The sequence below is a fragment of the Daucus carota genome, chromosome 9 (genome assembly GCF_001625215.2).
Source record: "Daucus carota subsp. sativus chromosome 9, DH1 v3.0, whole genome shotgun sequence".
NCBI classification, from domain to species: domain Eukaryota; kingdom Viridiplantae; phylum Streptophyta; class Magnoliopsida; order Apiales; family Apiaceae; genus Daucus; species Daucus carota.
Window position 1 is genome coordinate 34,492,229 of NC_030389.2, and position 22,427 is coordinate 34,514,655.

Consider the following 22,427-nt stretch of genomic DNA (forward strand, 5'->3'; position numbering starts at 1 on the left):
TTTTGAAATATATATTATAAAGGTATTAATAATAAAATAGTCATTCATAACACTTAAGCGTGTCACGTGACTCGCTGTCGTAAATTTACTAAATTTTCACTAAAATTTTATGATAAAATTGCGGGATAAAATTTTTCAATAGTTGAAAGTATATTATTACTAATAAAAAAGTTAAGTTCCTTGAATCCTCATCTTAGTGAAGTCTTGGAGTCGTCATTCTTCAAAATTAGATAAAATATAATCTGGTGATTTCAAATTTAATTTTTTTTATTTTATAATATTTTTAAACATCCAACAAGTTCAAGATTATATTTTACAGCGTAATCGATATGCATAACAATTGCTCTTATAAATTGCAGGACGCTATATTCTATAATATGTTTAATATGTCGTGTGATTTATAAAATTAATTATCATACATGTTGATTATGTTGTAGAACAAAATATTTAACATGTCGAATGTTTAAAAATATTACAGAATAAAAAAATTTAAATTGAAATCAATAAATTATATTTTATCTGATTTTGAAGAAGAAGTTGTTCAAGACTTCAGTGAAATGAGTACTTTCATAAAACTTTACTCTAAAAATAAATGACAAATTATATGTTATGAAAACCAAATTAACCACTAAATCAATTTGAAGAAAAAGAAAATTCTCTTGTTTCTTATTTTGATGGAGACGAACACACTCTAGAGTCACACACTCTACATCTTCAAACTGAGTGCAAGTAGTGGAGTATTTCTGGAAGGCGAAAATGTCGGGGAAAGAGAGTGAAACAGCCATATTATTCGTGGGAATATCTCTGTTGTTAGGAATCGCGTCACGTCAATTACTTAAAGGAACCAGGGTTCCGTACACCGTTGCGCTTCTTATTATTGGGATCGCTCTCGGCTCCATTGGTATATATACTTTTACTTTATCTTCTTTTTCCATGCATTTTGAGGGGTGTATTCGATTGGGATTTTAATGGATTGTTTTAGGTCTATGGATTTTAATGGATTGTGTCTGATTTTGATTTTGTGCGGATTCTTGATAAAATGTCGCAGAGTTGATAGGATTTAAGCACAATGCTTCAAAATCCCTTTGCTTTTGATGGGATTTCAAAAAACTTAAAATACACTGAAGAATGCCACAAAATCCATCATTTTATGAAATGCAAAAAAATCCATCTGCATTTGAATACCATCAGATTTTAATGGATTTTAAACAATTTCAATTGAATACCATCGGATTGTAAAGCATAATTTAAAATCTCAATTGAATACCACCAGATTTTGTAGCATAATTTGAAATCCCAATTGAATACCTCAAGATTTTATTGGATTTCAAACAATTCCAATCGAATACTCTCGGATTTCATAAATGCAAAAAAATGCTTTAAAATCCCAATCCAATACACCCCTCTTAACTACTCGACTTTCGGTCGTGCGTGTTTGGTTCAGTGTTGAAATCAATATAATTATTACTCACTCCCTCCGTTCCTCTGATTTCTATGCACTTTCGTTTTCTGTCTCATTCAATTCTATACATTTCAAAACTTTCCTAAAATAGTAAACTTTTATAATATAATAATCCCACTCACCTACTACTTCCATCTACTTTTTCAAATCTATGCATGGGTCCCACCACTTTAACTACTTTTCTTTCTCTTTACTTTAAACTACTTTATACACTTTTCTTAGTCTCCGTGTCCAAACTACTTTATACACTTTTCTTAGTCTCCGTGTCCATTCCAAACGTATAATTCCAGAGGGACGGAGGAAGTAATTTTTTGTTATTAGTGATAGTTTGGTTGTTTATATTATTTTAATATTATAATTAGAAATGTCAGTCATGAAGAATAAATGGTGTTGGACCCGGAGAAAAAAAAATGTAGCAAGTAGCATGAATGTACAAAAATGTATAATGTGGGGGTGGGGTATTCGGGGGCTGTGGAAGGAATGATTCGCCTATCATGAGAGAATGGGGTTCTCATTTCATGCAACAAAATTACTAATATAACACCAAGACATGGGTACAAGGTTCCGATTCGCGTTAATTGGACTTATTAATTATGAACCACACACCCCTTAATTGATAGATTAGGAAAAGTGAATGAAAGTAGTGGATGTGAGTAGTAATCATATTATAAAAGTTTTGAAATATTTAAGAATTGAGAGGAACATCCCAGAATGGATGGGAATGAGTGAGTAATATTTTAATTGATATCCATACCTTTCAGTCACACACCTCCTCCTTGGTTTTAAAAAAGGGTTTCAGGTAAATGAATTATTTAGTGCTTGTTTGGTTGCAGTCAGTGTTATCGAAAGCATTAAGCGCATCGAGGCGCAAAACTCTCTAGAGCCTAGGCGCAAAGCGCAAAAGCGAGGCGCGCGCTTCTTTGAAGCTAGGCGCATGTTTTACAAATTTTTTTATTTATTATTTAGAATATATGTATATAGGTTTATAACATAATTTATACTTCATAATATATTAAATCACACTTTAAGCCAAAAATAACTTAATGTATCCTTTATAATATATTAAATAATACTTTTAGAGGGAAAAACAATCCTAAAACTAAATATTAAAATTCAAAATTTATGTTTCATAGGCAAAATTCCAGGCTAGTACTTTTTTTTTGGCCTAAAATTCTCTTTTTTGTTATGGGTTAGTACTTTTGGGCCTTAAAAGTGACCCAAAATTCTTTTTTTTGTTATGGCTTAGTACTTTTGGGCCTTAAAAGTGGCCCAATAACATTAAATATCTTATTATGCGCTCAGCTTCGCTAAAGCGCGCTTTTCTACCGCTTCGTGCTTAAGCGCGCTTTGTGCTTCAAGGCTAAAAGCGTGCGCTTCATTGAAGTTGCTTCGCCTCGACATATATGAGGCGCTAAGGGTGCGCTTTGCTTCGCTTTGCGCCTAGGCGCTCGCCTAGGCGCGCTTTTCACAACACTGGTTGCAGTAGTTTCCTGGTAATTAAAATTCCTAAAATCCGTAGGAAGTGAATAAAATTGTTTGGTTGTTATATAGGAATTTAAAACTATAGGAATTTCTAATGACCAAGGGTGGGGTGGGTTAATAACTTCCTACGAATCAATAGGTATTCATACTTCCATGGAAGTTGCTCTTCCCTTACTTTTGTCAACCAAACAACTTCATTTGTAGCTACTCTCCAGGAAGTTGAAATTCCTAGGTCTTGGAGAGGAAACCAAGCGAGCACTTAGTTTGGTGATTTTATAAGGTGGTGTTTGGTAATGTTTTTTAAGCATGTTCTCTACTTTTTAAAATTGTTTTTAAGAGGTCGTTTGGTTCGCGGATTAGAATGAGGATTCGGGTTAAGGTGGTACGAGGTTCAATTATCATTCCTGATATCATGTGCTTGGTTAAATGTGTTTGGTTAAGTGCTGAAATCAATATGTTTTTGTTAAAATATCTTTTAGTCATTATTTTTAATTAATTCTAGAGGAATAACAATCTTGAGGTGTGCTTTTAAGCTTTGAAGGAGATAGAATAAAAGAAGAGGACATGTCTATGAAACCAATCATCCCCAATGTAGGAAAATTTGAAGAGAAGGTAGAGCAGACATACAAAGCTCGATTAAATACCTTTCTACCACTTTGTATCACATATTTATCTCAACTTTTTTATTCAGTTCCTCTATAACTCATGGACGCACTTAAAGGAATTTGTTGAGCGGATTAGAATTAAATATATTTGATCTAGTTAAGTCACTCTTATGATATCCTAATCTTTGGGAAAGTTGGCGAGTTGAAATGGTGTTAAAGTGAAAGAAGAAGGTCATATTATATTATAGAGATGATCTATACTTAATATCTTGCCAAGATAAACTGTTTCACGTTGTCTTGCTTTAAAGTTCTTTTTAATTTTGCTAATTTGATTAAAGTATATCTGTAAAAGTTATGCAAAGACATGTGATTGAGCTTCTTCTGGTATGAATGAAACTAACAAATTTATGCATATGATCTTGTATTATTCTGTAAATTGACTTTAGGCAATAACTTTATGTGTTGTGGATATTATATTTGAATAAATTTATACGCAGAATATGGTACACATCATCATTTGGGAAAGATTGGAGATGGCATCCGACTTTGTAAGTTAAATCTCACCTTAGATAAACTTATACCTGTGTCACTATATGAAAGTTGCGTCTTGATGCTTACATCATTCACTAGAAATAGTGAAATACTGTTTTTAGAAGTACAAATATTTGACTTGCCTAAGGTTATAAAACTAGCTGCTGTCTTAATATTATCAATCTTCAGGGGCAAATATTGATCCTGACCTTCTGCTAGCTGTTTTTCTACCTGGTCTTCTTTTCGAGAGTTCATTTTCGATGGAGGTGCACCAAATAAAGGTTACTTCTCTTTACCATATGTCTATTTATTTATAGTATACTTTCATCTGTTTGTATATTCTTATAGCTGAGCACATGTGGCACAGTAGAAAAGAAGATAATTTCTTTTCATTTATTAGAATATAATAATTGGTGATCAAGTATAAACAAAAAAAGCATTTATTTGCTTCCAATACTTGCATAACTACTTTGTTACTTGTCAAATGTCATGTTGTTTCCTGAAGCAAGTCTGCAGATGTGATATAAGATGCTAATTTTTTGGCCTGCTGTAAGTGTATCATTCAATTGACAACATCATGAGCCATGGGAAAGACATTTCTAAAACTTGGGAATAGATTGACGTTTGATTAACCATAAATGTCTCGGGAATTTAGACTGATTTAGCTCTTTTATTGAATGTAATGCAATTAAATGTGTCATTTCCCAGAAGGCCTGTTCTGTTAGAACTTGGAAAATCCCTAGGTGTCACCTCTAATGATGTGTCTCTCTGGCGAGTTAGTTCATTTAGTCAGTGCCTTGACTTCTTACAGCTCTAATAAGTGTCACAAATTTTATTGGTCAGCCAGCACATTCAGATTATTTTCTTTTGACCATCACCTATATTGCAATGGTATGTTAGTTGTCACTCCTTGTCCCCCTGTGATTAGGCATCTTAAAAAATGATTTTCTGTAAGCTTACTTATGCACTGGGTTAAATTGTTAGATTGAGTCCATTTATATTGATTAATGGTATCATTTTCAGTGAATGAGTTAATCACATCCTCTCTGCTTTCTAGAAATGTATGGCACAAATGCTTCTACTTGCTGGGCCTGGTGTAATATTGTCAACCTTCCTCCTTGGAGCTGCCCTAAAGGTTTGCTGAATTTTGGCATATACAATGCATCTCTTCATTACTTGCTGATATAGTAAATATTGCTGCAGCTAATATTTCCCTATAACTGGAGTTGGACGACCTCATTGTTGCTTGGAGCACTACTAGGTGCTACTGATCCTGTTGCTGTTGTGGCCCATTTAAAGGAGCTTGGTGCAAGTAAAAAACTGAGTACTATAATTGAAGGAGAATCAGTGATGAATGACGGGTATCAAACCTACTTGTCCGCGCTTATCTATTTTGTTTTTGTAGATATCTTTTGTTTTACCTGTTGGTTGACGAAAGTTGTGTGTTGCCAATAAGGCAACATGATAACAAAAATTATGCACTAAACATCATGTTGCTATGATTTATTTTATTCTTTGGTGTAATGGTCATTTGAATCACCTTTTCCATAACATATCTGCATATACTTTAGCAAGCATATCTGTTTTCACCTTCAGAATTGCAATTGTGATCTTCCAACTATTTTTTCGAATGGCCACGGGATCAGGCATGAAGTGGGCTGCTCTTGTAAAATTTTTGGCACAAGTTTCTCTTGGAGCGTAGGTATACTTGCTCTTAGTCAACATTAAAAACATATAAACTTGTTCTAATTCAATTATTTTTTGTTCAGTGTAGGCATCGGTATTGCATTTGGGTTGGCATCTGTTTTGTGGCTTAAATTTGTATTCAATGACACGGTGATAGAGATTACACTAACACTTGCTATGAGCTACATTGCTTACTTCACTGTATGTAACGCTCAACCAATAAATTAATACATTGATCATATCATAAAAGCATTCATGCTTGTCAACCTGAATATGTTTTCTTTTAGACTTACTATTCTGTCACTGATCCCGCAATCAAGTGCACTAGTTCAAACAAATATAATTTGAAGAACTAGGTAACCATAGGTTCCTTAAACGTTTTTACTTTAATGTAGCAGAGATAAAACATCGGTTAATGACGGGGCTGTTGGTATGGATTACTGAGCTGAATCGATATTCCTTGTATTCCTAAAGTATAGGTGACTTATAATTCAGCTGAGTTGCTACTTGTGTCATTATGTTTCTTCATCAAACCTGTGACTTTTATTTGCTCGTTAATTCCATTAAGATTAAAGATTATACTTATCTTCGAGAGTATAGTGTTTAGATGCGACATTAGCTCAAATTATATGTAGTCTTCTCCTTGTTTTTCATTAATTTATCTTCAGTTTTTCTTATTAAACGTATAAAATACTTGGGATACTTAAGCCCGTGATTGAGCCCATGCACCCTTGTAGCAGTTGCAAATCTATTATCGAAAGAAAAAGCATCAGTTTTGGACAATCAAATTTGTCAAACATTTATCGTACCATCCTGTGATTTCTGGAATATGAAAGAAGGCCTGTAACTAGTGGTTGAAGGAAGCTTTTAAAGATAGTACACTGTCCTGTATCTTTTGAAGACCTATCTAGATCTGTAGCATACTGCATATATTATAATGTGTGTATACTAAACTATAGCTTCTCTAAGATATTATCGGGTGCATAGGTGTGGTAAAGCTATGGGGACTTAGCTATGGCATTTATTTTACTTTTCTCAGTGAGTAATTTTTTTTAGGAAACTAGATGATTGAGTTGGATTTTTACTTTGTTTCCTTCATGCGAAAACTTAACATCAGCTCTTATATAATAGGCTCAAGAGTGGCTTGATGTTTCTGGTGTCTTGACAGTTATGACGTTGGGAATGTAAGCCAGCATTTCACCAAGTTTCGGTAGGGTGTAATTAAATTCATATTTTAAAAGCATCATTTATGCTCAGGTTCTATGCTGCAGTCGCTAGGACCGCATTTACGGGTGATGGTCAACAAAGCTTGCATCATTTTTGGTACCACTCTTTGATGTTTAAATTATCTAGCTCTTGACCATAGTGATAGTAGGACACCAGTACACCCACATGGCCACATATAAATATAAACTAAATTAATCTTCTACTGGTAGATTTTATAATCTGTTCCTCCTAATATACCCGTGTTTGCACAAATATTGAGGAGTACAAAACTGGGTTCCAAATGCATATACTTTGCTAATATTTTGCGACATGTTTAAGTAGCTATGTCTGATGAATTACTCAGGTGCAGAGGCAGTAATAAAATGGCAAAATGGATTTTTTTGTCACTCAACTTATTGTGTCTTTGGAAACTTACCACTTAACTATAATTTTTTTTATTTTACTCACTAATGTTAGGTTCAGTTTTTTTTTTTTGTCACTGAAGCTAGGTTCGGACTTAATTATTAGCATTATATTAATTCTTTTTAGCATTATTAAATTATAGTGGTAGTTTGTAATATATTGATGATTTGATATATGTCTATATGTTTATATGTAGTACTTTTTATGTCCCCAAGGTCGTTTACCTTGGGTGATAAGAGTTTGACACGCATTATTTTACTGCTTTTAAAAGATGTAGTTTCATAAATTATTTTATTTTTTTCTTCCGAATAAAAATTTAGCATTTGAATTTTTGTACACAGAAAGAAAATCTCAAAAATAAGCTATGAATTTATGTTTTATAAAAGTCTTAAAGTACGTGCTAAGTAGTAGAAAAAACTGTAAACAAATGAGGGACGGAGGGAGTAATAATAACATAAAATGATGCATTATAAAGGACAATCATCGGACCTCTCTATTTATTTATCTTTATCTTGAAAATTGTAATAAGATAAACTTATTAAAATTTATGAAGATAAATTTAAGAGAGGCCTTAGGCTGAACTAGTCGATTGAAACGTTAATAGTGAAAGATGATGCATCGAATCACTCAATTAGACTTTATCAGGAAGGATGAATTGTTTGAAGTCATTGATTCCATATTGACGATTTAATGAATTTATAGAATTCTAATTACGATTGTTCCTGATTTTAATTTTTTATCGGCTCATTTAATGTTATTATTGCTATATATAAAGATATAAACATATGTCACATCATCGAAATATTACATACTATCACTATGTATTAGTGATGCTACAAAAAATATCACAATACTAGTAATCAAATCCGAACCTAAGTTAGTGACTAAAAAAAATCCAAACCTGACATTAATGAGTAAAAGGAAAAAAAAAATAGTTGAGTGGTAAGTTTCTAAAGACACAGTAAGTTGGGTGACAAAAAAATCTATTTTCCCTAATAAAATTTCTATTCATTTATTTTATTTACAAGATCTTGAATGAAAAAGGAACGTATTTAGTTCTTCATGGACATTGAACACCAAAATCTAGGATATAGTTATTTTCACTTTAACTTTAATCATGGAAATTATGATTTTCAACCTTATGTAGCTTGGAAATTAGCTTGAAGCGGAGATGTCAGAACACCAATTTTTATATGCTTCGTTAAACTAAGAACATAGTACTTTATGTTCTATCAGATAATACTAGGCTAGTATTGAATCCTACAACTTGACTTTTGCCCTATATTATATCTATCAAGTTTACCCAAGTCTGATTACATTCTTTGACAATTACTAATTGTAATCGCTCACATAAATAATAATTAGTACTATATAGTAGTATGTTGCAATTAAACACATTCTTTTTCTGGTTTCTCAAACCGGGCCTGGTGTTCAGTCTAGTTGGCTGCAATTGCATCTGGTATGCTATATGGTTACACTTCAAATAACCTATTATCTTTAGTACAGAACCATTAAGCTGTTGAAGGATGTAAAACGGGATGTGATGCATCTCAGGCACTTCCTTGAAGGGATTATTACTTATTTAATTTCATATATTATTCTTTCAAGGCAACACATAACTGGTTACTCCAGTGTTTATTGAAAATAAAGAAATTCTCAATACAGTTGGCATAATATAGTAGAAGTATCTTCTTTAACCTCTTCAATGTTATTGTACTTGCCTTTTTTCGAAGGTTCTTTTCGTAAATGCTTAAGCGTGTCATCTCCATTTCTAAGAAATTCAATCTAACTATACTAAATATTTTTCTGCTACTGTTTTCAGGGAAATGGTTGCTTATATTGCCAATACATTGATTTTCATTTTAAGGTATAGTTCTTAGATGTTACATTTGTCATATACTAATAAATTTTATCAAGGTGGTAATGATTCTGATCAATGCACTGCACATATACTAATATATTTATGAAGGTAGTAAAGTTTCGGGTCCATGCATTGCATGCAACAATCATGTCACATATGATAATAAGACATTCCCTCTTCTGCTTCTTCTCCGCTCTCCATCTTATATATTATTATATGTAGTTAAATTTTTTAGTACTAAATATCCATTCAGATTCTAGGTAAAATAGTGAAGCACCATCCACAGCCTTTCTCCACAATTTGGATATTTAATGATTTGGTCCAGATAGAGGGAAATTATTTTGTCCTATATTATAAGTTTACAATGTTATTTACCCACAAATATGGAGGTACTTGAGAAGGTCTATATGTCCCAAATAATTGTGTATCGTGAAGACTTAAGATATTAATGAAGTATTAATGAAAGTGACGAGCACAGTATTAAACACTGGTCTATTTTAGCTACGCACAACCTTCGATTCTTAATGAATGAAGAACTTGAGCTATCAATGACATGTGATATAATTATAAACACATTTCTTTCTTACACTCCTTCGCCCAGAAAATATAACAATCAGTTCCCTCCCGAGTCATGACGCACATTAAAGTAATACAGTTTGATGGTAAAATTGTGTTAATATCCTTGTTTTACAATTGCCACGTGTCTTCATTTTTTAATTTTTTTAAATCGTTTGTTTTCGCAACACAATAAAATAGTATGCATTTATGTCATCAATGTAACATCTTTTATTTGATGTTTGCTAAAGGGTCAATTTTTTAGCATATTAGCTAGAGTCATCTAATATTATATATTGTGTATAAAATATATCTTCAAGACTTTTCTTATTATCTTTGCAGTGGGGTTGTTATAGCTGAAAGTGTTCTCGGAAACACCACTACCTTTAAAAGCCATGGTACGCTTTGTCTTTTATATATCTTCCCTCATGCATCATGTATAACTATAGGTACATAGTACTCCCTCCGTCCCGATCAATAGTATACATTGGGGGACGGGGGCGCGGCACGGACTTTAATGCTTCAATGTAGTATAGTTCTGTAAATTATTTTTAAGATTTTCTTTTTTTGTATAAAAGTATAACATTTATACTTTTATACAAAAAAAGAAAATCTTAAAAATAAGTTGTAGAACTATGTTTTATAAGAGCCTTAAAAAGCGTGTCGAGCAGTGAAAAAGAAATGTATACAATTGACTGGGACAGAGGGAGTACATGTTTTTATTTAAAGTTGCAAATAGAGATGTTTACCTTAAGCGCCGCTGAAATATATCTTTTCTTGACACCAAGCACAAATAAGATAGTTTTTAGGTAACCCATTTGAATGAACATGCAAAATATCACTATAAAGTTGTAGCATAGGTTTTATTCAAAAACTTAACATCGCTCATTGCCCTTGATAAATGTCTTTTTACAAATTTGATTATATAATCAAAAGTTGTGTTGACATATTGTAATGCTAATTTTGTCTTTGGTTAGAGCAAATGATTTTGGGAATAGGGGATGGAAATATGATCCTAGCAAGCCCTCCTCCCAAAACCTCAAAGTTTTAGGAGAACTAGTCAGTTAACATGATATTAGAGCTTAAGTTTGTGGAGGTATCAAGTATGACTCTTTATCACGCCCAATATTCTCACAATATAATATGGACACGAAGGCATTAATTGGCCCAAAAATGGGCATTAATGGGAATGTTGAAATATAGCGTAAGATCCATTTGGGCCTTTCTTCAACATCTTAAGGTTTTAGATGGACTAGTTCTCAACATGGTTTCAGAGCTGAATTCACAATATAATATGGACACGAAAGCATTAATTGTCCCATAAATAGGCGCCCGTGATCCACTCTTCAACCCGGCAAGAAACCGAACTGGTTCTCAACGTCTCGCACACCTCTGCTTCTCTATGCACCCTACATCCCATAACTCTCTTCCAAAGTTTTATTGCCTTTGTTTGTTATAAGTTGGCACAAGTATGCTAAGTTCCCACTCCTTTGACATCATGGTGGTACTAATAATGGTGTTAAAGCGGGCCAATATCCCTAGTCGTTTCCATCCTCCGAAAAGCTCCTTTCTCTCCCTCCCTACTCCTTACCGATAAATCTAATAGAATAAAGTTCTGCGAAACATATCAGACTTCTCCTCACTGATAAAACTAATAGTCCTGCAATCATGTGAAACATGCCAACCTTCTCCTCGCTTCAATATTTACTCAAGCTCTTACTAATTTGAAAATTAATTTCTCCTTCTGCGTGGTGTCTAGATGCTTGTACCTATTTTTGCTGCCCATCTCTTGCTCTTGTACAATTCTTTCTTCATTTCTTCTCTTTTTCCTACTTTGTTCCCCTCTCTCAACCAATATTTATATTATTAAAACCACGAATCCTCCTTTCAATTTCAAAAACTTCCAGATATTACCCTAAAGTACCATTAGCCACATTCCTAATTATAATTGTTTTAATATTCACACTCATGTAGGGGTGGTAATTTCGGGTTTGGGATTGGGTTCGTGTTTGTTAACGGGTCAATTTTGGTCTAGCAAAAATCAGTAACAATTGGATGGAATTGAATAGCTATGTGTAAACAAATAACGGGTCATTTCCGGGTTTTGTCTCAGTAAATCGTGTTGTGAATGTTTGGGATTCTTTTATAACTTAAAATTTAAATAAGAGGGTAATAAAGTTTTACATCATATTATTTTGTATTTACATATCTGCCCTTCTATAACAATTTGTAAATGTGGCACGTCTGATGTGCTACTAGATATGCAACAAAAGATTCATGCTGCCAGCAAATAGCTTGAAAAATAAATGCCGCCAGCTACTAGCCTGAAATATTAAAATAATGACCTCTCAGCTGATGAGCTGCATGGATTAACAAAATAAATTTCGACACCATAAATGCAACAGAATAACTTATTAATGCACATTAAAAAGGCCAGAACCCATTTTCTTCCCACTGCTTGGCAATTTTGAAGCATTTTGTCTGCAGAGTCCTGTCTAATCATTGCATTTCCTGTAATCCGCATTTCATGTTTATGGGTCACTTTTTTTTTGACGTAGTAAAGAGCTCAATAGGCCATTAAGAGGCGTTCTAGAACATATTATTCAAGTAGACGCTTAATCAGACCCCTCCGATCTATGTCTCCTAAGAGCTTGAGGAAAAAAACAGTGTAGAGGTCTCCTATTGCACAAGAGGGCACCTTATAAATCTAAGTGGCAAAAGTGCCTGAGAGAGAAAAAAAACATGGGAGAGGCTTCCTATCGTGTGATAGGTAAAAGTATCTAAATGGGGACTGCTAGGACAACGCTATCACTAGCATAGTTTTATTACCTTTACACTCGTCAAGATGTGGCTGATCCTTTAACTATTAAGGATTAAGAAAATGGTATGAGTTGTATGACACGGACGGAAACTGTGCAGATGATTTTTTAGTTCCGTTGGAAGATAAAGTTTGCATGCGGAAGCATTGCAAGATGTCCATTTAATAGAGTTTCAGAACATTAAAGCTATACACTTTAAGGCTGAAGTTGACATTCTATTGGTACTGAAGTTCAATAAAAAAGAATCTAAGTACACTTATTTAAATATGATATTTCTCAAAATAGAACCACCGTGTCTCTTGATTAACCTTATATATTGGAAGATTTTAAGATAACGGTGTTCCTTGAGCCATATTAGTGTTCTTTGTTCGATAAATGACTTTTTGTCCTACAAACTTACATATAGTTCTTTTAACTTAGATTGGTTGTTTCAGAATATTCTTGGGGCTACCTCATTCTCCTCTATGTTTTTGTTCAAATCTCACGAATTGCGATGGTTGCTGTATTGTATCCTTGTTTAAGATATTTTGGTTATGGTTTGGATTGGAGAGAAGCTACTGTCCTTGTATGGTCTGGTTTGAGAGGAGCTGTATCACTTTCGCTTTCGCTGTCAGTTAAGGCAAGTATTGCTCATGTATTCCCACTTTTCATGAAATCTTAGATATATCAAGAGATTAGGGTTGATTGAAAAATATAAGAATTATGAATCCACATACTAGCTATTGCAAAAAAGTTAAAAAGAATTCCAGATTGCAGATTCTGTTCTTGGAGATTACTGCTTATCTTATAGATATTCTGGATTAATATTAGTTAACAGGTGATTTAGGATTGTTATTTAGGCATCATTCTAATTGTTAGACTTTGAATTGCAATTGTACTTGCTCACGTGTATCTAGGCCAACTCACAACCCGTGTGATGGGCAGTTCTATTATTTTATAAAATTTATTTGCTGTTCTTCTAACTCAAGAAACCACATAAAGATGTGTATATTTGCTGTATTCTTTCAACTCAAGAAACCACACAAATATGTGTATAAAGTTTCCTACATTTTTGTTCAAGTAAAAATATATAGTGTCCAGGTTTAAGACATTAAGTGGTGTAGTTTAAACTAATATTTTAGTGATCATTTGATTAACAAATTTCATATGTACAGTTGTAAAAAAATAAATGTTAGATTTATTTTATTATTGTGGTTTTTAAGAATGATTTTTTTTAATCTTTGAATATTTTTATTTTTAAGAGTCGGACCATAGACCCTTGGTAGTACTTTAGGATAAGATCCCTCTTGATGCTTATTATGAGCAATGCTACATACCCCAGAAAAATTTCTAATTTTTTTCCTAAATAATGAGTTTAATTGGCGGATATATGTGCTTGGGGTGGGGGGAGGGGGGGGGGTCCCATTATTAATAGTGGGACGCAAACCAATCAAAAGTTGTCAACTAAGGTTTGGGAATATTTTGGAAAAAGGGTCTCTAGCATTTTCTCCATAATGTATACTACTTGGAACTGAGATCAGATCTCAATTTCAAAAGAGCCCACTTATCAGGACAATTTCATGGGAAGTTTTCAAATCTAGTTCAGCAGTTGTACAAATGTGAATTCATATCATAGCTAGGAAAGTGCTTCTGTTTTTTAAGGATTATTACTTTCATGCATGAAATGTGCTTTAAATTTTTGTTCTCTTACAAAGTTTGATGCTGACATTTAAACATTTTGGGTGTTCCAGCGTTCTAGCGACAGTTCATCATATATAAGCCCTGAGACGGGAATTTTGGTATGTTTTGCTCTTATACATATTAAACAAACTGTTAAACTCCAAGTCTTCTACCTGAATTATATATGCTTTTACCTTTATGATGAAGTTGGCAATGCAAAAATTTTAATTTGGAAGGCACTTTACAGTTTACACACTTCAATATATGTACCCAGTAACTGTTTGCAGCATATTCCAGTGAGTCGGTTATTGTAATCCACAATTTCTTACTGCACACTCCTAACTTCTCTTTGTCTAAAAGGGTGTAATTGATCTCCTGTTGTCTTGTTCTTAATTTTATTTTGGGGGCTCTTCTAACTTCATATCTTTTCATACGAGTAGTTCTTGTTTTGGTAATTGTCCTACAGGTTAGCACAGATAGTTTATCCAAAATTTATTCCATCTAAATTAATTCATCCACCTTAAATCAATTCTTTCAACAAGAGAAAATTTTTACGACAAAAAGGCAACTTGACATTGTGTACCTCTGTTTCTTTATCTATATTAGGTTTTCTTTCAGTAGAGTTGGAATTTTAAGAAATCTTGTCTGTGAATCTGATTCCACTGGTTTTGATGTTTTATATGTACATTTTCAAAAAAATATTTTAGGGTAATGAAATACTTGCAGTGCACAAGGTGTACACTTGGTTTACCCATTGATAATGTTTAAAAATAGAAAATCACAATGTTACAGCAAACAAGTCAAAAAATTTCAGACAAGCTAGCTATACATACTCCAAAACATTTTTTCAAACAGTTAGGTTGGCTATTTCTTTTATGGGCTTCAGATATTGCTGGCTGTGTCACCTTCTTAGACTTATTGAAGCTATAAAGTATGTATATTGAAACATTAAATAAGTCCGGAGTGTCAATTTTTGAGTTGCGCAGTGGCTGCAAACTGTTGCTTGGCATATTTCATCGGTGCCAAGCTAATCCTGTGTTGGGGCAGCAAAGAGTTTATTTGCATAAGTGTTCACTTGCTTCCTTCCACTACCTTATATATTTTCAATTTTTCACTTTGCAGTTTGTATTTTTTACGGGAGGAATCGTGTTTCTCACGCTCGTATTGAATGGATCAACTACACAGTTTATTTTACAATTTCTGGATCTGGACAAATTGTCAGCAGCCAAGGTAATGTGATCAATAGCCTACTCAGGCTTTAAACTGCATCAGTCAATTTTGTTATCTCTAGGTCATTTACGAGTGCCATGTAATACCATAAACTGCTCGAAACCAGGGTGAAACTGTAGATCAGTAGAATGAGCGTCACAACTTTAATAATCATCAATAAGTATATTGTACCGATAGCCAGTCTACTATTGTAGCTGCTTATTTGTATAGTAATTGGTTGTTAAGCCAGACTCAGAGAAATTTTGTACACTAAAAGGTAAGCAGTTCTTTATAAATGGCTCAATTGCTTTATATAGTTTTTCTTCTCTTGTGAAGATATTGCTTAAAAATCTTATTGCAATGAAACAGATATCTCGTCTGTTTTATCTTTCCATGTTCTAAGTTCTTGTTAGTCTGTTCCTTTTCCATTTTATTGTTTATACATCACCACAACACACTCACAGTGTCAGAATCAATGCAAGAAGTGAAAAACTAACCAATCCGAGCAAACATTAGGTTACATGTTCTTATCATATCAATATTTTTTTTTTTCAAATTATGGAAGAACCAACGAACAGAACTGTCTGTGAGGCATAATGGTGATTGTCTTCTAATAATGACCCGAGAAAGATACACAGAATATCGTGGTTTATCATATCACAACATTAAAACTTACTAATTTCGGTTTGGCTTTTGACCGTAATTGTAGACAGCAACCTCTCAAGTCCCTGAGGAATGCTAAGTTCTTATATTTTCATGTCCTTGTTTTGTCGTTTGGATATATTCTCTCTCAGCAGTTAGCTTTCTGTTTGACATTTTGCAATACTGTGGTTGGCACTTTAATGATTTACGAATGTTTTCTTGTGGCAGAGGAGAATACTGAACTACACAAAATATGAAATGATGAACAAAGCTCTAGAGGTATTTGGTGATTTTGGTGATGACGAGGAACTAGGACCTGCTGACTGGCCTACAGTTAAAAAATATATTGCTAGTTTATCTGATGTGGAAGGAGAAAAAACCCATCCTCATACACAGTCCGACAGTGATGACAAGTTAGATGTTATGAACCTAGAAGATATACGCATAAGATTCTTAAACGGTAGTGTTCCATATTTCCTTTCTTGTGTGTATCTTTGTTGAAATTGCCTCTACATGTTCTTTAGAATCATTTTAGTGTCCTGTGATCTTAATTTCTTAGAGAGTTGGTCATCTAATATGGTATTACTTACAGAGTTACAAGTATACCCCCAAAGTCTGAGTTTGAGGTTAGGATACGCCCCTGTTCTTAAACTTTTTATGGACAGTATAATATAATATTGCCCAATTACTTTTCTTGCCTTTAGATGCTTTTTTGTGAGGGGTCTGGGAAATGTTTACTTTGTACAGAAAACCTCATCTTTAATCGAGTGGGCAGGGAACCTTGTAGCGGTAAGTCAGAGGATTAACTGATTAAAGTCAAAATTTTGAAAGTCACTGTGTGTGCATTGTGGAACTCGAAATCATTTAAATATATATGACATAACAGAACAAACCATTAATACACAGTACCATTACAAATTGTGTATCACCAAGGGAAATGTTATTTCTGGAGTTCTTTTTATATTTCCAGAGCTGTTTGTAGCATTTGATATTAGAATATGCTTCAAATTGTGCATGCTAGGGGAATATGTTACAGATTTCGCTCTCATATTAACATTTCTCTATTAATCACTAAAAGTACATAAAACCTAAAGAGAATATAGGAAGTGTAGTATATACAAGAATGAGTTCAACAACCCTTAACAAAAATATAGTAAAAATAAAAATCATGTGACAGGGATATGTACATTTCCACCAAGTGTCTGGGTGGAATAAATATTCATCCACTAGATAAAAGATGCAATTAAGGAACCAAACACGAAAGATATTTTTCTATAATAAGGATATGAACGTTACATGAAACTGTGTAAAGCAAAGGGTTCTAATTTAAATAATTAAATACTAATAAATTTAAAATATTTTTTATACTATAGAAATTGCAAGTAAATGTTAACAATTAAAAATGTCCAAATTATTATAACTGGGGATTATTTTGATAGGAATTATTTTTTTATAGTATTGAAAGTAAATATTAAATAGGAATTAAAATATGTAAAATATTGGGTTGAATTGAAAAGGGTTGAAAGTAAATTTTAAATAAAAATAAAAAAATATGACTATTATAATATAATATGTACACACTACTATATCAAAATAGTTAAATAATTTAATAATGATTATCCTATAATAATTGATGTCAAGTCTTAAATAAAAATTAACACGTGTAAAGTACATAGTAATATAAGAAATTTATTAACATATTTTAGAATTGTTATAGGTATATAAGTAAATATCATATATGATTGAATTAAAAGTAAATTTTGAATAAAAGTTAGCAAATTCTAAAATATGACATAATTTGTATGATTGTATGCATGCAGCGTTTGTATGCAAATTTATGACTTTCTATGAATAGAACTGTATATAGTTAATTTGAACTCGTGAACTGTGGCTAATAACATTTGAAGTCCAAAATAATTTTAATATGGGCCGTAATGTTTTGTTGTACATGGCTCAAATTACATACTACTGACTGACTACAAATCATTTCATGTTCAGTTAATAATAAAGTATACAGGTAAGAGATATGGATGCTATATTGCTATGTTATGACTTTTATGTCATCATAATTATATGGAAAGTCATAGTACATAATATATGAAATTCTTTTGTCTCAAACTTCAAAGCAGTTTTGCTGTTTTGGAATGTAGTTCATGCAGGAATACTGATCTATATTATATGTATATTCATAATGATGAAACTTGTGGTTTATGTCTTTGTGGTATATAGCATAGTGGAAGGCAAATATTAAATATGTATGTTGGAAGGACATCGAGTGCAATCAGCTCAGTTATTATTTTTGATACCCTCTGTTGTGTGCTACTCCAATAGCTTGTTTTATTGCTAATTTAGAGAACTATTTAATTCTAGGTGTGCAAGCTGCTTATTGGAAAATGCTAGAGGAGGGAAGAATTACACAAAATATAGCAAATGTTGTGATGCAATCTGTTGATGAAGCATTGGACTTGGTATATCAAGCACCTCTATCTGACTGGAAATGTGTAAAGGCAAATGTACATTTTCCAAACTATTACAAGTTTCTCCAGATAAGGTTGTTCCCTCAGAAACTTGTTACATATTTCATTGTTGAAAGATTAGAATCAGCATGCTACATTTGTTCTGCTTTTCTACGCGCCCACAGAATTTCACGCCGGCAACTACATGGATTTATTGGTAGGTTATCTGCAATTTCTTATCTGTATTGATGGTTTTGGAAATATAATTCCTACCTTTGGTTTCCTGTTCTCCTAATGTTTCTGAATTTCATAGTACCACATAGTATGTGCACTGTTATTCGAAGGAAATTTCGCCATTTCATGAATAGCTGTATCCCTGGTAGAATGTACAGGTCCTGCACCAACAGAAACAGACTCCCTGTGCTAAAATTTGTTCAGCTTAAATGTCGTATATATCCAAATTGAAGCAAAGTATTTATTGTCTTTATGATAAATTTAAATAAAAATAACATTCAGATATTTTTATGAGCAACCAGTCATAAACTCACACACGGATATATTTATACACGTGGATATGTTGTATAATTTTCAGCGCATTAGATTTTTAAGTATGTGGGAAGGAAGGAGGTCCAAGGGGGGAGGATGGGAAGGAGGCACGTGGCCTCTAGGTTATTAATGAACCTCAATTAGTTGTATATCTACTTTATCGATCAAGTATTTCTGCTGATATAATATTTCTCTACGAGTGTTATGGTTTAGGTGATAGTGAAGTTGCATCTACTGTTTTTGGTGAAAGTGAAACAGAAGGTGAGGAGGCGAAGCAGTTCCTGGAAGATGTTCGTGTCGCATTCCCTCAGGTTTTTAGGAGTTCAACACTATCTTGGATTAATTTTCTGATTGTATAAGTTACACTTTATAATTCCTTGTAATCGTACTTCAAGATGAATTCTGTACACCGCAACATAATTTTTTAGGGAATTTTTAGAAATATAATTTGTTATACGAAACACATTTCAGGTTCTGCACGTCTTGAAAACAAGGCAGGTTACATATTCTGTAATAAAGCATCTAAGTGATTACGTGCAAAATCTTGAAAAGGTTGGGTTGTTAGAGAAAAAGGAAATCATTCATCTTCATGATGCTGTACAGGTGTACCCCTTGGAAACTTTTTTCTGCCAGTGATGATATATATTATGCATTTGTGTATCTAGTCTTAATTTTGCATGTTGTCTAAACTTATCCTTGACAACATGCCAAACATACCACAGATCGACCTGAAGAAGCTTTTAAGAAATCCTCCTTTAGTGAAGAATCCGAAATCACATGACCTTGTTAGTGTTAATCCTCTCTTGGGTGCCCTTCCTCCTACAACACGTGATGCACTTCTAGGGTCAACAAAGCTGACAATGAAGATACGTGGTTCAACACTATACAAGGAGGGATCCATGCCAAATGGCATCTGGGTCATTTTGAATGGAGTAGTGGTGGTAAAAATATAATTTACGTTAATACAAGTTACCAAATAAAACTGTTTCCCTTATTTTATCATTATTATAGTGTTATTACCATGTCTAAAAGGAACCTTTACTTGTGGCAGTGGGCAAGCAAGAGTATAAGAAATAAGCACTCATTGCATCCAACATTCACACATGGGAGTTCTCTGGGACTGTATGAGGTGGTGAATGGAAGGCCTTATATCTGTGATATGATAACAGACTCCATGGTACTCTGTTTCTTTATTAAAGCAGAAAAAGTGCTGGCACTTCTCAGCTCAGATCCGGCAATAGAAGATTTCTTCTGGAAGGTTTATTAATTCCTTACAATTCAGCATTTGACTTCAGTGCATGTAGTGTAGTATGTAATTAAGTTCAACAACCTTGGTTTAAGGTACATCGTCATGCACATGAATAAAGTTGACAATATATAGCATATAGAGATATAAACAGCATCATCTAATTTTTTGCTGAGTCAACTCTTTAGTTAAAACTTGGATATATGTTTAATTTCGGATAATGTAAGCTATTAAAAACCGCTCTTACTTTCGCTTTGTGCTTGATGATTTCACTGGACTTTAGAGAAAGTGTTTTGTAGATTTTGAGATATATGAATTTTTTCTCTCTTCAGGAAAGTGCAACTGTTCTTTCTAAAATTTTGCTTCCGCAATTATTCGAGAAAGTTCCAATGCAAGAAGTTAGAGCTCTTGTTGCAGAGAAGTCAACAATGAGTAGGTATCCTGTGGAAGAAAGTATTGAAGTACCTCACCATTTCATTGGCTTGTTGTTGGAAGGACATATAAAAGGACAAGGGATTCAGGAGGAACTCATAGAATCACCAGCAGCACTGATGCCTTTGTATGGTGATACGAACAAGCAGGAATCAGACATATCAGGTAAAACATCTCGTAAGATGATTGCTCAATCGATCAATTCAGTGTTACTCTGCACCGGGTTTACAAAATTTCTCTTTTTTTGATGTAGTTTTTGTAAAGATAAGTGAATTGAGAAGATGGTGAATAAAGATATAGTTTTATTGGTATATGGCGTTGTTTCTTTTAGATGCAAGTCTTTTATCCATTTCTATTTTGGTAGTAGGCATCGAGTCAGCCAGCTTTTTGCATCGAGCATCTTGTTATCAAGTGGAGCCCGGGACAAGAGTTGTCATGCTTAATATTGCTGCTTATGAAGTCCACAGATCCCTGGTTCCACATACAAAAGATCATCTCACTAGATTCAAAAGTAGTGACCATGAAGGTCTTATGAGTTGGCCTGACCAATGTTACAAACCAACACAACCTCATGAGCATCCTATTGCAGAGACCAATGAACATGCTAACAACCTATCTGTCAGGGCAATGCAGCTAAGCATGTATGGCAGTATGGTAAGTCAACATCGTTTTACGAATTTTTTTCTGGTAATGAGTATAAATCTGTCGATCTGTTTGTGCCTGTGCAAATTGTATATATCTTTGTGTGCACTTGTCAACACTACTTGAGTGTAAATACACTACATCTTTTGCGAGAGTTGAACTCTTACCCTAAAAAAATAGGTCTAATGCTAAAAATATATGATTAAAACCCATAGGTTACTCTATTTCTTTCTTGGTTAGAATTTCCTTTTATCTAGGTCTGCCAGAGTCTTTACATCAGATGTCAGAGGAGACTTAAACATACCAATACCCTGGTGCAGGATTGAAATGATTTTTTTAGCTTTTTGCTTCAAGTAACTTTATCATATTAACTTGCTAGATTGAAGATGATGCCGGAACAAGTGCTCAAGATTTCCCTGAAAATAAGTAAAAGCCTTCTCACAACTCATATCCAAAAGTTCCATCACCCTCAAGAAAAGCCTATTGGTTATGTCGAGTCAGAAGGGGCTACTAGGTGGGAGAAGCACCGAATTATAAATCTGCAACTCCGAGTTTCTGACTTCCTTCACCGAACAAACTTCTGGAACAAGACTACGCAAGTGTGAATCTGGTGCTAAGGATGAAGGTACCAAGTATTAGTTCACCAAGTACATTATTTATAGCAGGTCCAGTAGGCTTTTGTAGTCTTCTCAATGGACACGTCTTTGTTTCTTTTCTTTTTGTCAGACTCAATGTACATATCTTAACTCTATGCTAATGAGAAATATCATAGAAGTCGATTGTCCTAGTGAAATATAAAATACAGGCCAAATAATAGTCCAGAATAAACTATCTGGGTAGTTGAAAGAACAGTGCAAAGTAAAACTTCGAGAGTGTATGCAGTTGGAACGAGGTTTTACAGCCAACATTTGTCAATCTGATGAATAGCATCCAAGTAAAATTAAAGAGTCTGTAGTTGGCACTTG

At 33.5% G+C, this 22,427-nt stretch overlaps 1 protein-coding gene across 5 annotated transcripts; it reads left to right on the forward strand.

Annotated features, from left to right (window-relative positions):
* Nucleotides 1–628: 628 nt before the first annotated feature.
* On the forward strand, nucleotides 629–22,246 carry LOC108202257 (sodium/hydrogen exchanger 7). 5 transcript variants are annotated; one of them, XM_017370648.2, is made up of 23 exons: nucleotides 631–901; nucleotides 4,047–4,097; nucleotides 4,270–4,361; nucleotides 5,138–5,215; nucleotides 5,284–5,441; nucleotides 5,677–5,778; nucleotides 5,850–5,967; nucleotides 6,898–6,950; nucleotides 7,024–7,089; nucleotides 9,218–9,262; nucleotides 10,154–10,209; nucleotides 13,065–13,249; nucleotides 14,361–14,408; nucleotides 15,412–15,519; nucleotides 16,369–16,600; nucleotides 18,511–18,813; nucleotides 19,356–19,453; nucleotides 19,614–19,745; nucleotides 19,865–20,083; nucleotides 20,194–20,400; nucleotides 20,721–20,985; nucleotides 21,185–21,474; nucleotides 21,842–22,246. In XM_017370648.2, the coding sequence occupies exons 1-23, from the start codon at nucleotides 757–759 to the stop codon at nucleotides 21,890–21,892; spliced, it is 3,102 nt and encodes a 1,033-aa protein (XP_017226137.1). In that variant the 5' UTR covers nucleotides 631–756; the 3' UTR covers nucleotides 21,893–22,246. The 5 variants fall into 5 exon arrangements, with proteins under 5 accessions (XP_063940854.1, XP_017226137.1, XP_017226138.1 ...); XM_017370649.2 differs by having other exon boundaries at nucleotides 632–901; nucleotides 21,188–21,474; XM_064084784.1 differs by lacking the exon at nucleotides 21,842–22,246 and having other exon boundaries at nucleotides 629–901; nucleotides 21,074–21,212.
* Nucleotides 22,247–22,427: the final 181 nt, after the last annotated feature.

Coding starts and splice junctions, on each gene's coding strand:
- LOC108202257 (XM_017370648.2), top strand. CDS start 757: ATGTCGGGGAAAGAGAGTGAAACAGCCATATTATTCGTGGGAATATCT. Junction 902..4,046: donor GATCGCTCTCGGCTCCATTG/GTATATATACTT, acceptor ATTTATACGCAG/AATATGGTACACATCATCAT. Junction 21,475..21,841: donor TAAGCATGTATGGCAGTATG/GTAAGTCAACAT, acceptor TTAACTTGCTAG/ATTGAAGATGATGCCGGAAC.